The sequence below is a fragment of the Chenopodium quinoa genome, unplaced genomic scaffold (genome assembly GCF_001683475.1).
Source record: "Chenopodium quinoa cultivar QQ74 unplaced genomic scaffold, ASM168347v1, whole genome shotgun sequence".
Taxonomy (NCBI): domain Eukaryota; kingdom Viridiplantae; phylum Streptophyta; class Magnoliopsida; order Caryophyllales; family Amaranthaceae; genus Chenopodium; species Chenopodium quinoa.
This window is the reverse complement of record NW_018743920.1, coordinates 3933552-3945964: the sequence shown is the minus strand read 5'-3', so window position 1 is coordinate 3945964 and position 12413 is coordinate 3933552. Positions and strand designations below refer to the sequence as shown.

At 36.5% G+C, this 12413-nt stretch overlaps 1 protein-coding gene and 1 pseudogene across 1 annotated transcript; one reads left to right on the top strand and one right to left on the bottom strand.

Annotated features, from left to right (window-relative positions):
* The first annotated feature begins 466 nt into the window (after positions 1-466).
* On the top strand, positions 467-5250 carry LOC110688012 (uncharacterized protein C23H3.12c-like). Its single transcript, XM_021864677.1, has 8 exons — positions 467-879; positions 1855-1919; positions 2010-2108; positions 2455-2502; positions 3159-3228; positions 3312-3383; positions 4388-4501; positions 4860-5250. Exons 1-8 carry the CDS (start codon positions 676-678, stop codon positions 4998-5000), a joined length of 813 nt encoding a protein of 270 aa, XP_021720369.1. The 5' UTR covers positions 467-675; the 3' UTR covers positions 5001-5250.
* An 895-nt stretch (positions 5251-6145) lies between these two features.
* LOC110687711 lies at positions 6146-11527 on the bottom strand (annotated as a pseudogene).
* Positions 11528-12413: the final 886 nt, after the last annotated feature.

Sequence of the window (12413 nt, the reverse complement as noted above, 5' to 3'; positions counted from 1 at the left end):
TTATTTATAGCAGATATCTACTAAAGTTTGTATTATTTAAAAATAATTAAAATATTGACTTATTTTTTACAGACCGCTCAAAATTTATACTTCCTCCATGTTTTTTTTATTGCATCATGTGGAGTTTCACGCTTGCCAATGCGTTACTTTAGCTATTAATATCTTTAATTATACTTTTGTAAAAATTATAAAAAGTTGATATTTAGAAAGTAGATTTTGAGATGAATCTAACTAGATCCCACGTGACTATGTTTTTCTTTATTAATAACTCACAAAAGATGGTCAAAGAAAATTATGTAAATAGTGCAAAAGTCCAAATGATGCAATAAAAAAAAAACATGAAGAAAGTACTCTGTATTCTTTATTAGATGTAAAATAAAACTTTTAGAAATAATATTAATGATAAAAATCAAGTTTATATTTTTTTATGGTGGTAGAAGTCATACTACGTAAAATTCTTACTTTAAGAGGGGAAACTCGTTTCTAATTCTACAATTCTTAATTCGTTGGTTTAACCAAACAAAACTTGACTCATTAATTCTTCAAAATCCCGCCGTTGTCTCTCACCTGAAAAAATCCCCAAATTCCATCATTTTGTATTTCTAGGGTTTATGATCCTTCGTTTAACCCTTCTTCTTCCTAAATCTTTAAACATTAATCTTCAATTAAACAACAATGATGCGAGCTAGATTGGTAGTGTTTCCAGTAAAAGGGAGGAATTGGTGTTTTAGCAGATCAATGGATTCCTTAATTTCCGGCGATACGTCAAAGTTATCGTCTACTCCTACAACTATTAGAGATCTCTGGAAGTCTCTCTCATCCTCTTCTCAGCCTGTTACTGCTAATGCCGAGCTTCTTGTTGATTTTGTCTCACATAAGGTCTTTCTCTCCTCCCTCTTTTACATTACTGCAGTTTTGTGGGTGTGATTTGAGGATGATTGGGTCTGTTGTATACGATACACCTGTTGTATAAGAATTTTTGCTTCTTGGTTTGATTGTTATTGGCTGACATTATAATCTTCAAATGGGGTTGTTGATTTTTGGTAGCAATGATGTGGGGGTGCAAGATTATTGTTGTAATGTTGGTAATATCTGAATGTGGGTAATTTCTTGGGAGATTAAGTATATAATATGATTAATCTGGGCTATTTTTCATATTTTGATAGCTGTTGATAGTTGTATGCTGGGATATATTGCCAATTTTGGTGTTATGGGTAGTCATTTTCTAATCGGAGTAATGATCATCCGTCATGATGTGGTGTTTGCTGCAAACCGCTTGCTCGATCGTTGAATGCAGTCGTAGTATGGTATTATGAAGCAATAGTGTGAACCTTTTTTCATATTATGAAGCAATAGTCGTTGAATCTTGTGATGAACTTTTTGAACCTTGTGATGAACTTAGGATTAGACACTACTTCCCCATGTGTCATTTGTAGTCCCTAAGCAGCTATCTGCGAAGCAGAAATTATTTCAGTTTGTTATTGTTTATGAAGCCTGAATTAGCCAGTATTGAGCTTCTAGTGGAATGGTGGATGCCACTCATGCCAGATTTAATGGGACAGGCACAAACTAAGAACAACCAGTTTGATACTTAGAACTAATGTCTCGCATTTTCATTTGTTGGGATGTTGAGAAGTTCAATAAAATTGGAGCAAATTTGGGTTTTATAGTCAAAATAATGTGCCACCTGTTTGGTATGTTACATTGTTACCCATTTGATGTTCTCTGTCTGTTTTCCCTTTCGATTTCTCTTATTTTTGTTTATGTATGCAAAAATCTAGCTAATTGCATGTGCCATATTTTGATGGATTCCGTTCAATCAGTTAAACCTCTTTATCTTTTTTTTTTCTAAAGATGAATACAGCTTGGATGGGTTTGGAGAAGGCACCGCAAGGGTCTTTCAAAAACAAGATTTATGGGTACTTTTAGATGTAAATTTTCTCTTTGCCTACTGTGATTTACTGGACTTCCTATCATATTCCTTATTTTAAGCCTAAACTTTTATGCAGTGTCGGGTTATGGTTGCTTTCTCGGGTCAAGCCAAGTGAGCTCTTCTTGAAGTCTATATCTAAGGAAGTCACTGGAGTTGAAGTTACATATCCAACAAGGTTCCCTCTTTGCTTTCATGTTTAGACTTCTGTATTTGGCATTCCCTCATTTTCATATATTGTAATGAGATGTATTCAGTGTTGTTCTTAACCAGCTAACATAAGAGTGCTGTTTATTAGTCAGCATGCTCATATACCAGCTATTTGACACTAATAACATAAGCTAGATTTTTTTACTCTTAAATTTATCACATTGCACTCAGTTCCCATCTCTAATCATTTGAAATACTAAATATATTTCCTATAGGAATATCAGTTATTTTCTATTTAGATTTTCTGAAATTTGTAGAATCACATCTGCTGTAAATTCTGAGTTTCCAATTATGGTTTGTTTCTGATGATGCAGTTTAAATGCTAGACTTGTACGTCGAAGATTACGACACATTGCTATGAGGTATTGAATATCTGCTTGATTTTTGTGTCTTTTGGCATTTATATGTTGACCTAGAGAATTGTTTATAGTAGAGCTTTGGTGAATTCAAGTAATCTGATAAATTCAAATGGCCTTTTGTTGCTAAAAACTAGAGGGTCAAGTTACCATCATTTTTACATTATGAAACTAAGTGTGCATGGCTAGTTAATATATGAGAAGGTAAGTAGGTTGTTTTGATGAATTGCATTGTTGGACTTTTGTGACTTGTGAATGTCACCAGGTTTTTTTTTTAATAAGTATTTTAGGTCAGCCTTATAATGCTGAAATAAGCGGTTGGCAGGTGGCCTCTCTCCTCTGCAAACATTCATTTATAAAGTATTTGCTTCTTGGAAGCGCATCATTTTCAAACAATGGTGTGTCTGCCTATGTTGAGTGTGGGTATATGATCCCAAATTCTAATCAACGCTTATTATGAGTGGTGGTGGTGGAGGATGTGGACCCTGGTGGTCACCATGTTGGCTTGTCTTAGTCTAATTATTACTGAATGTTGATAGATTTTGCTATTGTGTATTTAATTGCCCACTTCCTTAGTTCTTTTCCCTAGCTAGGTCTATATTTTCAAGGCAGTGAGTAATCTATTTATTGATGATACATTGGTATATATTTTTTTTTTTCAGTGGATCAATAATTCACAAAAAGTATTTGTATGGCTCTGCAGCATTGCTTCCAGTATCCTCTGTCTTCATGGTAATGATTTTGCCCATGCAATGTTTTTTTTCATGACTTTTGGCAGTAGCAAAAACTGATATCATCTGGTCCTTGATGATCAGGTTCTACCTTTGCCCAACATCCCATTCTTTTGGCTGCTGTATCGCACATATTCTCACTGGCGTGCCTGGCAGGTGTGTGCTGTATTTTATTTATTTAACTTAGGTCAGGTTATGTTGTTATTTTATGGGTGATAGGAGTCTTGTAAACCTCTGTGTGGATTTATTTTTATTTTTTTTTATTTTAGAATGAAGATTTTAAGTTTTTGTTAAAAATCACTTCACCGTTTTTTTAAAATGATCAAATTGATGTTTGTTGGTCATTGATCATTCTGGTTTGCTCAAAAATTGGGTTGAGTGGTCTACTTTTTATGCTTTCCATTTCCAACAATTGTTTCAAACAACATTATAAATTCATAATGTTGCTATGTCTAAGCTAGTATTGAAATATTAGGATCTCCATGTTATTGGAGGAACCTTTGTTAGAGATACAATGCTGACTATACATTATGTAGTTGAAATTGTTAGGTGCCTGCAGAGCTTTATTGCAATTAATTAAATTTTACTGAGGTGGAGAGATTACCGATGCTTGTCAAATTACTGAAACTTTTGGAAAGAACTCATAGGTTACAATACTCCAGATTTTAACACCAACCTTTGCAGTTAATAAGCGTGCCAGACTCCTGCGTAGCTTGCTACAGACGTTTTTTGTCTACAAAACCTACTATCCATTTTTTTTTGGCTCCTTTGGAAATCTAGGTGAAGATTACCTCACTGGCTCACTGCTACCTAGTATTTGTTTCTTGAATAGCTCAATGTGTGAAGAAAGATCATATAGACAATTTTGGCTAGTTAAAGCTCTTAGCAGTATATGTTGTAGAAACATAATTAGCAGTTGAAAGATATTCTTCCCTCTCATTGCTTTATTGAATTGCAACCACCTTGAGATTGAGCAAGAAGTTTTCATATATTACACTGCACACCTGTATCAAGTGTGTGTTTCTGCTACGATACTAGTGATTTAAGCCATTACCCCCCCCCCCTGTAGATTTGATATACATGCCTGGTTCTAGGGCCATACTCCACTTACTTCTGTTCATTTATGATTTAACTTAGTAATGCTGGTCAAAATCTTATAGGGCAGTGAAAAGCTTCTTCAGCTTGTCTCAGATGGTTCAGATGGTCGATGCAGTAACAAGAAAGAAAACGAACGTCATAATAGCTCCAATGATGAAGCAACTGGGTTACGTTTGGTAAGGAACTTTTTTTTTTCTTGTTGGTTGTTGAGTTTTTGCTGAGTGTAGCCTGCTGATAAACAGTCACCACTGCCACTTAAAATGTTTATGGTGGAAGAATATATAGATTGAATAAGCCGTAAAGCTCAATTTTTAAATTAAGCCAGGGGGATTGTTGGTTTTTACTTTTAACAATTAGAGAAGCTAATAAATCATTTCAGAGTTTGATCATTACTTCCTCAAATTTGATAAGATGATAGTATAAATTAAAACCATAAAAAGTTTTGGCATGTCGTGCAAGTTGACCGATAAAGAATCTTGTTTTTGTAATGTATTTGCTATTACCCATTGAGGATGATTCTTCATATTTGGGTAGGTCTTGGAACCATCGAAGCAACTGGAAGAACTTGTTTGCCGTGGAAATGCAGATGATGGCCTTAGCAGATGCGTCATGATAGATATTTGCAAGACTTTTGAGTTGAATCCGCAAGAGGTTCTCAGGTACCAGGAGTTGTAGCTGAAGTGTTGGTTAGGATTAGGAGCATTTCTGAAGAACTTTTCTTTAAAGTGATTAGATTTGCAATTTTGTAAGAAGAATCGTACCACATATTCAGATTGAGAATTTGTAGAAACTTGTTTTCGGTGTTTCAATTGATAGAACTATCATGATCCGTGGCTTTCAAGTGTATACCAGATTACCAGTTATATAATTCTATGAATAGCTCTCTGCTAAAGGGGTTTGGGCATATTTACTTATTGCCTCTCTATTCTGCTTCCTCCTGCCCACTCATAGATTCACAGGGATGTCGAGATAGAAATTTTGCTCAGTGAGGGGTGTGTGTAGCAGACTGCAGACTCCCCTGCTTTGCGTATTTTTCCCACAAGTGAATAAAAAGATTTGTTTTCTCCAAAAAACAGAAATAAGCTTTTTACTTGACTTTTGGCCTGGTTAATCATATGATTGATTAATTATAATACGTTGGCTTTCATATGCAATGTGTTGTTCAGAGTTTGAATTTCAAAAAACAAATGCTTGTATGTTGCATAAATTCTAGCCGCTACTCCTGCATTCTGAAGTTTATTTGATTGGCTGCATGCTATAAGACCATCTTTTTGAATAATATGTGGATTATGAAGATGTTAATTGTTGTTTGATGGGATATTGGTAAAATTTTAGAGCCTTATGTAACCAAGGAGAATCTGGCTCATGTGAAATAAGCTCGTTTGTGAAATGAAAGTTAAGTGGCTGTCGTAAATACTAACTTACAGTATTTTGCTAGCGTTCTCTTAATCGAGCCAAAGTAAATATTGTTCGTATTGACGCATCAAACAAAAGCTAACCTTGTTTTGTTTCATCTAATCCTATATTAGGGGTTTCCATTCTCCCCAGCTTCAGTTTAAGGAAAAAGGCCAGTATGATTTTCATGCTACCTTTGCAGAAAGTGTCTTTTGGATTTAATCTGATTTGTATAACTTTCATGTACATTTCAATTCCGTTCTTTGCATAATTCCCTTCTTGTTATCAATTGAATATGAGCGTTTTTGTTCGGATTAAAGAGCGAAATGATTGAGTTGCAAGTACAAGCTGTACAAAAAGCAAAAGTACTGAAAAATGTTAAAAATTCAAATCTATGAAGTTTTTTTCTTCATTTATATAAAAAAGGCTTTTCAGTGATGCTGGTATTTGCCGCTTACTTATTATCGTGAGAGAGATTTTAGATAACTTGCCAATCTGACTGATCAACTGAATAGGGGTATCTTCATTCATCGCTTCTTGCTGTAATAGAGGATCCTCCGATGACGGTATGCTTGAATTGCAAGAACAGAAGGAAATATTATGGAGAAACCAGTTAGAAATCCTTCAACAAGAAATGTCTTCATGCTTTTATCAGCTGTATCCTGATGTGCGTCTTGAACAGGTTGAGCTGAACAAGGACTCTGCAGAACTTGACCACATAGCCCTGGATTACCGATATAGCTACTTTCAGTGAAAGTGTCAAACTGACCTCCTTCAGGTATTGGTCCCTCAAGATGGTTGTGTGAAACATTAAATCTTGATAAGAAATTTAGACTACGTAGTGATGTTGGAATTCTGTTGGTCAAATTATTCTGAGAAAGATCAAGCATTTCTAGATTTGTTAGGTTTGAAAATCTTGATGGGATGCTGCCTGAGAAGCAGTTTTTACTGAGATCCAGCACATGAAGATTCTGTAGTTGAGTTATTTCAACTGGAATTCTGCCACTTAGTTGATTACCGCTGAGGTATATTGCTGGAGGCAGGTGTGCGAGCTGGTTGTATTGGCGACTAGTAACATTGTTGGGGGAAACAAACACTGGGAGCTGAAGAAAACTTAAGCTTAGTTTCCGAGCAACACCCTCTGAAATTAATGCTGGAAGCCTTGAGAGTTGCAGTGGAAGATCCCCTCTGAGATGATTCATAGACAAGTCCAAGTAGAAGAGGCTTGACAAGTTGCCTACTGACTCTGGAATTTTGCCTGTAATTCAATTGTATGACAAGTCCAAAACTACTAAACTCTTGATATATACCAGCCACTCTGGAAATTTCCCCTTGAAGTTACATCCTCCCAAGGCGAGAACTTGTAGGTTTTTAAATCCTTCTGGTCCTGTGATGGTCTTTTTGCCTGGTATAGCTTCATTATAGAAGTTTTTTGACAGGATGAGAGTGACAAGGCTCTTGCAACCTGCAAAAATCTTGATTGCATTCGACACATTGGTGAAGCTATTATTAGAGAGAGAGGAAAGTTAAAGATGTTAATGCCACTATATTGGGAGGAATTGGTCCTGTTAAGTTGTTGGAGGCTACTCGAACTGCAGTTAGTGATTTGCATGAAAATAAACTCTCTGGTAAATTTCCTATGAAGTTATTGTTACCAAGGTCCAGTGTTTGGAGATGGTTAAGCCTCGAAAAATCAAGCTTAGAGATGTTACCTTCCTGGGAATTCACTCTAAGAATGACTTTTACAAGATTTGTGCAGTTCATCAGTGATGCTGGTATAGAACCATTGAGATTGTTGATGTGAAGATACAATTGCTCCAGTTTAAATAGCTTCCCGATTTCTTGAGGGATTGCACCAGCAAAGTTGTTCGAATACAGCTTGATGATCCTGAGATTTGCAAGTTTTAAAATTCCACCTCCAATGGTTCCACCAATGTTATTTACAGGCAGTGGTAACTCGACAAGTGACCTTAGCCTGTAAATGTCATCAGGAAGTAATCCAGAGAGAAAATTGAAACCTGCTCGGAGTACTCTGAGTTTCAAGCATTTCCTAGTCCAACAGGAAGCTCACCACTAAAACTGTTGTCGGAGAAATCAAGTGTCCTAAGCAGAGGACAAGTGATACAAATAGCTGAAGGAATGTGGCCTGTGAAGCCGTTGCTACTGGCATTGAAACTCGACAAATTTGAACCTTGGAAGAACCAATATGGCTCAATTCCTCCATGGAAAATATTGCTTGAAATATCTATAACTTGAATGGGGAAGAAAAACTACCATCTGAGGAAAAAGATGCGGAGAGATTACCATACAGAGAATTTGACTGTATATCAAAGATCTCAAGGCTATTCAATGAGCTGAAAAGTCTTTCTGGGAGACACCCTGTAAGATGATTATAGGATAGATTGAGCTTAGAAAGGCTTGTAAGGCTTCCAAGCGAAGCGGTGATGCTTCCTTCTAATCCTCTCAAGGGTAGCCACAACAAAGTTACCCTGCCCTTATCATCACAACCGATTCCCTCCCAAGAGGAGCAACAATTGGTGTCAGAACTCCAATTTAGAGGACCCAACGAAGAGGATAGCAAATTACAAAAGGCGAGAAGGGATTGTTGATCTTGTGGATTACAAGCTTGCTGATTAGAGAAGGTAGAGGAGTATAGTAATAGCAGTATGAAGAGAAGATAAGAGTTGCTTTGAGGTAATAAAGGTAAGAAGCCTAACTTCATAGCTTAAAGAGTAGTTATTCTGTTCTTTCACCCTTCTCTTCTGTACATTTTTTTGTGAATGTTTTGGTTGTGTTTTTCTACTTATGTCATTAGAGGCCTTGAGAATGAAAGCTAAAATTATTTGATACTAATTTTGCGTTTACTTTTGGTCAAGGGTGGACTTGGTCTGTTAGTCAAGATGTTTACTTTGCCATTTTAGTAGAATATTATTAGTGATACTCTTTGTAGTTTATTCTTAAGGAAACTTTAAAACTAAAGAAAACTTCATGTATTTTATTATAATGAAACTCTTGTACTTAGTAGGAGACTCCATTATTTTGGGAACTACTTTCATATATAGGAGATCAAAAATAAAGATATACAGTTCTGGCAATTATACTTCAGAGTTTTAGAATACAAGATATGAGGATATGAAAGTTCCTTTGTCACAAAATTACATTGAAGAAACACAAACAAAAACTTAGCGGCTTTGTCACAGAACTACAATGAAGAAAACACGAACGAATACTTAATTACAGGCTTAAATCTCATACAACGTTTACACATATTCTAGTTGAGGTTGAGGTGGTTAATAGATGACTCACAGTGAAATCCACATCATAACAAAATAATTTAGCAAGAGTAATAAAGTTCTAGAATGGTAATTTCTATACAATCATTATAATGTTTCATTCTCTATCCTTGGTTTTTGGCATTTGTTCCCCCTGAAATAATCAGTGGATCTGAACTTCTGATTAAGTATCCTGTATAAATGACTCGGGTTAAAAATATAACAAGAATTTTTTTTAAACCATTGTGGACTAATAGACAAGAGTGTCTCCCATTCATTGCCTGTTTCTGTAAAAAGGATCCTTCTATGGCGGTAAGCTTGAATTGCAAGTACGGAAGGAAAAATTGTGGAGAAGCCAGTTATCAATCCTTTTATAAATGAAGTCTTCTGATTTGTATCGGGTGTTTCTTGCTGATGTGCTCCTGGAACCGATTGAGGTGAACAAGGATTATGTATCAGGATTCCACCACATAGCCCTGGATTCCCTAAATAACTACATTCTGAGAATGAAAATTGACCTCCTGTAGGTATTGGTCCCTCGAGGAGGTTGTAGGAAACATTGAACTTAGATAAGAAATTTAGGCTTTGCAGTGATGCTGGAATCCCCCCACTCAAATTGTTGTGAGAAAGTTCGAGCACTTCTAGGTTTCTGAGGTTCCCAAGTTCTGAAGGGATGTTGCCTGAATAATGATTTTGACTCAGATCAAGTATTTGAAGATTCTGTAATCGACTTATCTCAACTGGGATATTACCACTGAGGTTGTTTCCATTGAGGTATATTGCTGGTGGAAGGACTGAGAGCTCATTGTATTGCTGTCTTGTGGAGTTGTTGGCAGCAATAATACTGGGAGCTTGAGGTTGCTTTGGATCAATTTGGGGGCAGACCCCTCTGATTTTAATGCTGGAAAACAGTTGAGTGGCAGCGCAAATTCTCCTGAAAGATGATTCATTGACAAGTCCAAGTAGAAAAGGCTTGGTAAAGTACCAAACCAATCTGGAATACTGCCTGCTATTTGATTGTATGACAGGTCCAGAACTCCTAGGCTCTTGATATGCAACAGCCAATCTGGAAATCGCCCTCTGAAGTTGCATCCCCCGAGAGCAAGAACTTGCAGATTAGTGAATTCAGCTGGCCCTATGAAGCTCTTTTCAGCAGGTAAAGTTTCATCATAGTAATTATTTGATAGGATTAAGATCTCAAGATTTTTACAACCTGCCAGAATTCTGATTGTATCAAAGACGTTGATGAAGTTGTTGCCAGAGAGACAGAGGAAAGAAAGAGATTTCAACTCCTAGCGTTGGGAGAAATTTCACCACTTAACCTGTTACTTGCTACACCTATTGCAGTTAGTGACTTGCATGAGAATAAGCTCTGTGGTAAATTTCCAGTGAAGCTATTGTGACCAATGTCAAGTATTTGGAGCTGGACAAGTCTTGAGAAATCAAGTGTAGAGATGTTACCTTGTAGATTATTTCCTCGTAAAGTAAGCTTTATGAGTTTTGTACAGTTCAACAAGGATGCTGGTATCGAACCACTGAAATTGTTGAGGTGAAGAAGCAGTTGCTCCAATTTAGAGAGCTTTGCGATATCCTGAGGAATTTTCCCACTAAAGTAATTCCCATACAACTCAATGATCCTGAGGTTGGTAAGGCTCAGTGTGCCTTCTCCTATGGTTCCATTCATATTGTTTGCAGCCAATGACAGTACCACAAGCGACCGCAAGCTATAAATATCACCAGGAAGTTCTCCAGACAGATAATTACAATCTGCTCGGAAAACTTCAAGGTTGGAGCATCTCCCTAAGCCAACAGGAATATCTCCATTGAAAAAGTTGCGGGAGAAATCAAGAGTTTTAAGTAAAGGTGAAGTTTTACATATGGATGAAGGAAAATGACCAGTTAACTCATTGTTGCTAGCATTAAAACTTGTCAGATTCGATCCCAAAGGTAAGGAAGCTGAGAGATTACCTCTCAAACGATTTGAGCTTATGTCAACGATGTCAAGGCTACTTAATGAACTAAAAACTCCTGCAGGGAGAACCCCAGTTAGGAAATTATAAGAGATGTTAAGCTGAGAGAGACTTGTAAGGTTCCCTAGCGAAGATGATAGGTAGCCTGTTAATTCTCTACCAGGAATCCACAAACGCGTGATCCTGCCATTATCATCACAACCAATCCCTTCCCAAGAGGAGCAACAATCAGAGGAAGTGCTCCAATTCAGTGGACCCAAAGGAGAGGTAAGAGAATCAGAAAAGGCGAGAAGTGATTGTTGGTCTTGCAGATTGCAAGCTTCGGTGTACTGATAACAAAAAGGGAAGGAATACCAAAGTAATATGAAGATAAGATGTCTGTTGGTTTGAGATATCTGTATTGTTTGGATTGTGGGTGTGTTTTTGTATCTTTTCTTTCATGATGATGGAAGTTCAGATTATATGCTTCCTTAGTTACTTTGGGTCAAAGAGTGGACTTGGTTTGCTGGTCAAGTACTCAAGATATATCTCTGAATTGATCGTAAAATAGTAGTACTGAGATCATTGAATTTGACGAAAGGGACTATAAAACTTAGGGATTTATTCTGTAATTGACCATAAAATATTTTTTTGTGTGAAGAACTTCTGAAGTTTCTGTAATATTTCGTATGAAAATACTATTACTTTCATAAACATTAGACTTATTCCTGCTTTGTATTACAGTATTACTTTAGTAGTGTAGTTGCATTTTTCATGTATCTACTCTTTGCAGTTTGCAGGAAGTAGGATCACCTAAGAGATCTTAATCTCAGCGAAGCTAACGTGTTTTGGATGCTTGCCACCTCTGTTGTTTGAACATACGTACAGCTTATAAGGATGAGAAATCTAAACAAATGAAGACTCATTTCTCTTAACAACTACTATTGTTTGAATAGGCAATATTCTGGCTACGAGTTCATGTATGACATGAACTTTTCAAGAGCCATAAAGAGTACCATATAAGTGCGTTATATTATATGATATGGAGTAATTTAAAATCAGATATGTACTCTTTTTTTTTTTGGTTGGTAAAGAGAAGGGCCCTACCGGACTGAAACCTCTCACAGGTGGTCCTCCCGACCCGGGTTAGCGGGCTAGGCACTTTGGGAGTGGGGTAAGGGAATCCCCACCCCAAAGTGCCTCTAGTGGGGTTAGCGGGATAGGTACTTTGAAGTTGTGGAATCAAACCCTATTAGACCAAGCTATGCTTGGTAATTTGATAGCAAAGTAATATATTAATGTTTATACCATTGAAAAAAGTATTATTTGCAACAATATGATTATAACCTTAAGAATCTTGAGGTAATCTATAATCAGGTTTAAATGTCAAATTTAAATTATTTAAAATTCAATTCAATACAACTCGGACAACGCACGGACTTAACAACTACAGTAATATAATTATAGTTATT

Excerpts from the sequence above, each read along its gene's own strand:
- LOC110688012 (XM_021864677.1), top strand. The coding sequence starts at position 676 with ATGATGCGAGCTAGATTGGTAGTGTTTCCAGTAAAAGGGAGGAATTGG. Across the intron at positions 3,229-3,311 it reads CAGTATCCTCTGTCTTCATG|GTTCTACCTTTGCCCAACAT; the intron begins GTAATGATTTTG and ends CTTGATGATCAG. Across the intron at positions 4,502-4,859 it reads AAGCAACTGGGTTACGTTTG|GTCTTGGAACCATCGAAGCA; the intron begins GTAAGGAACTTT and ends ATATTTGGGTAG.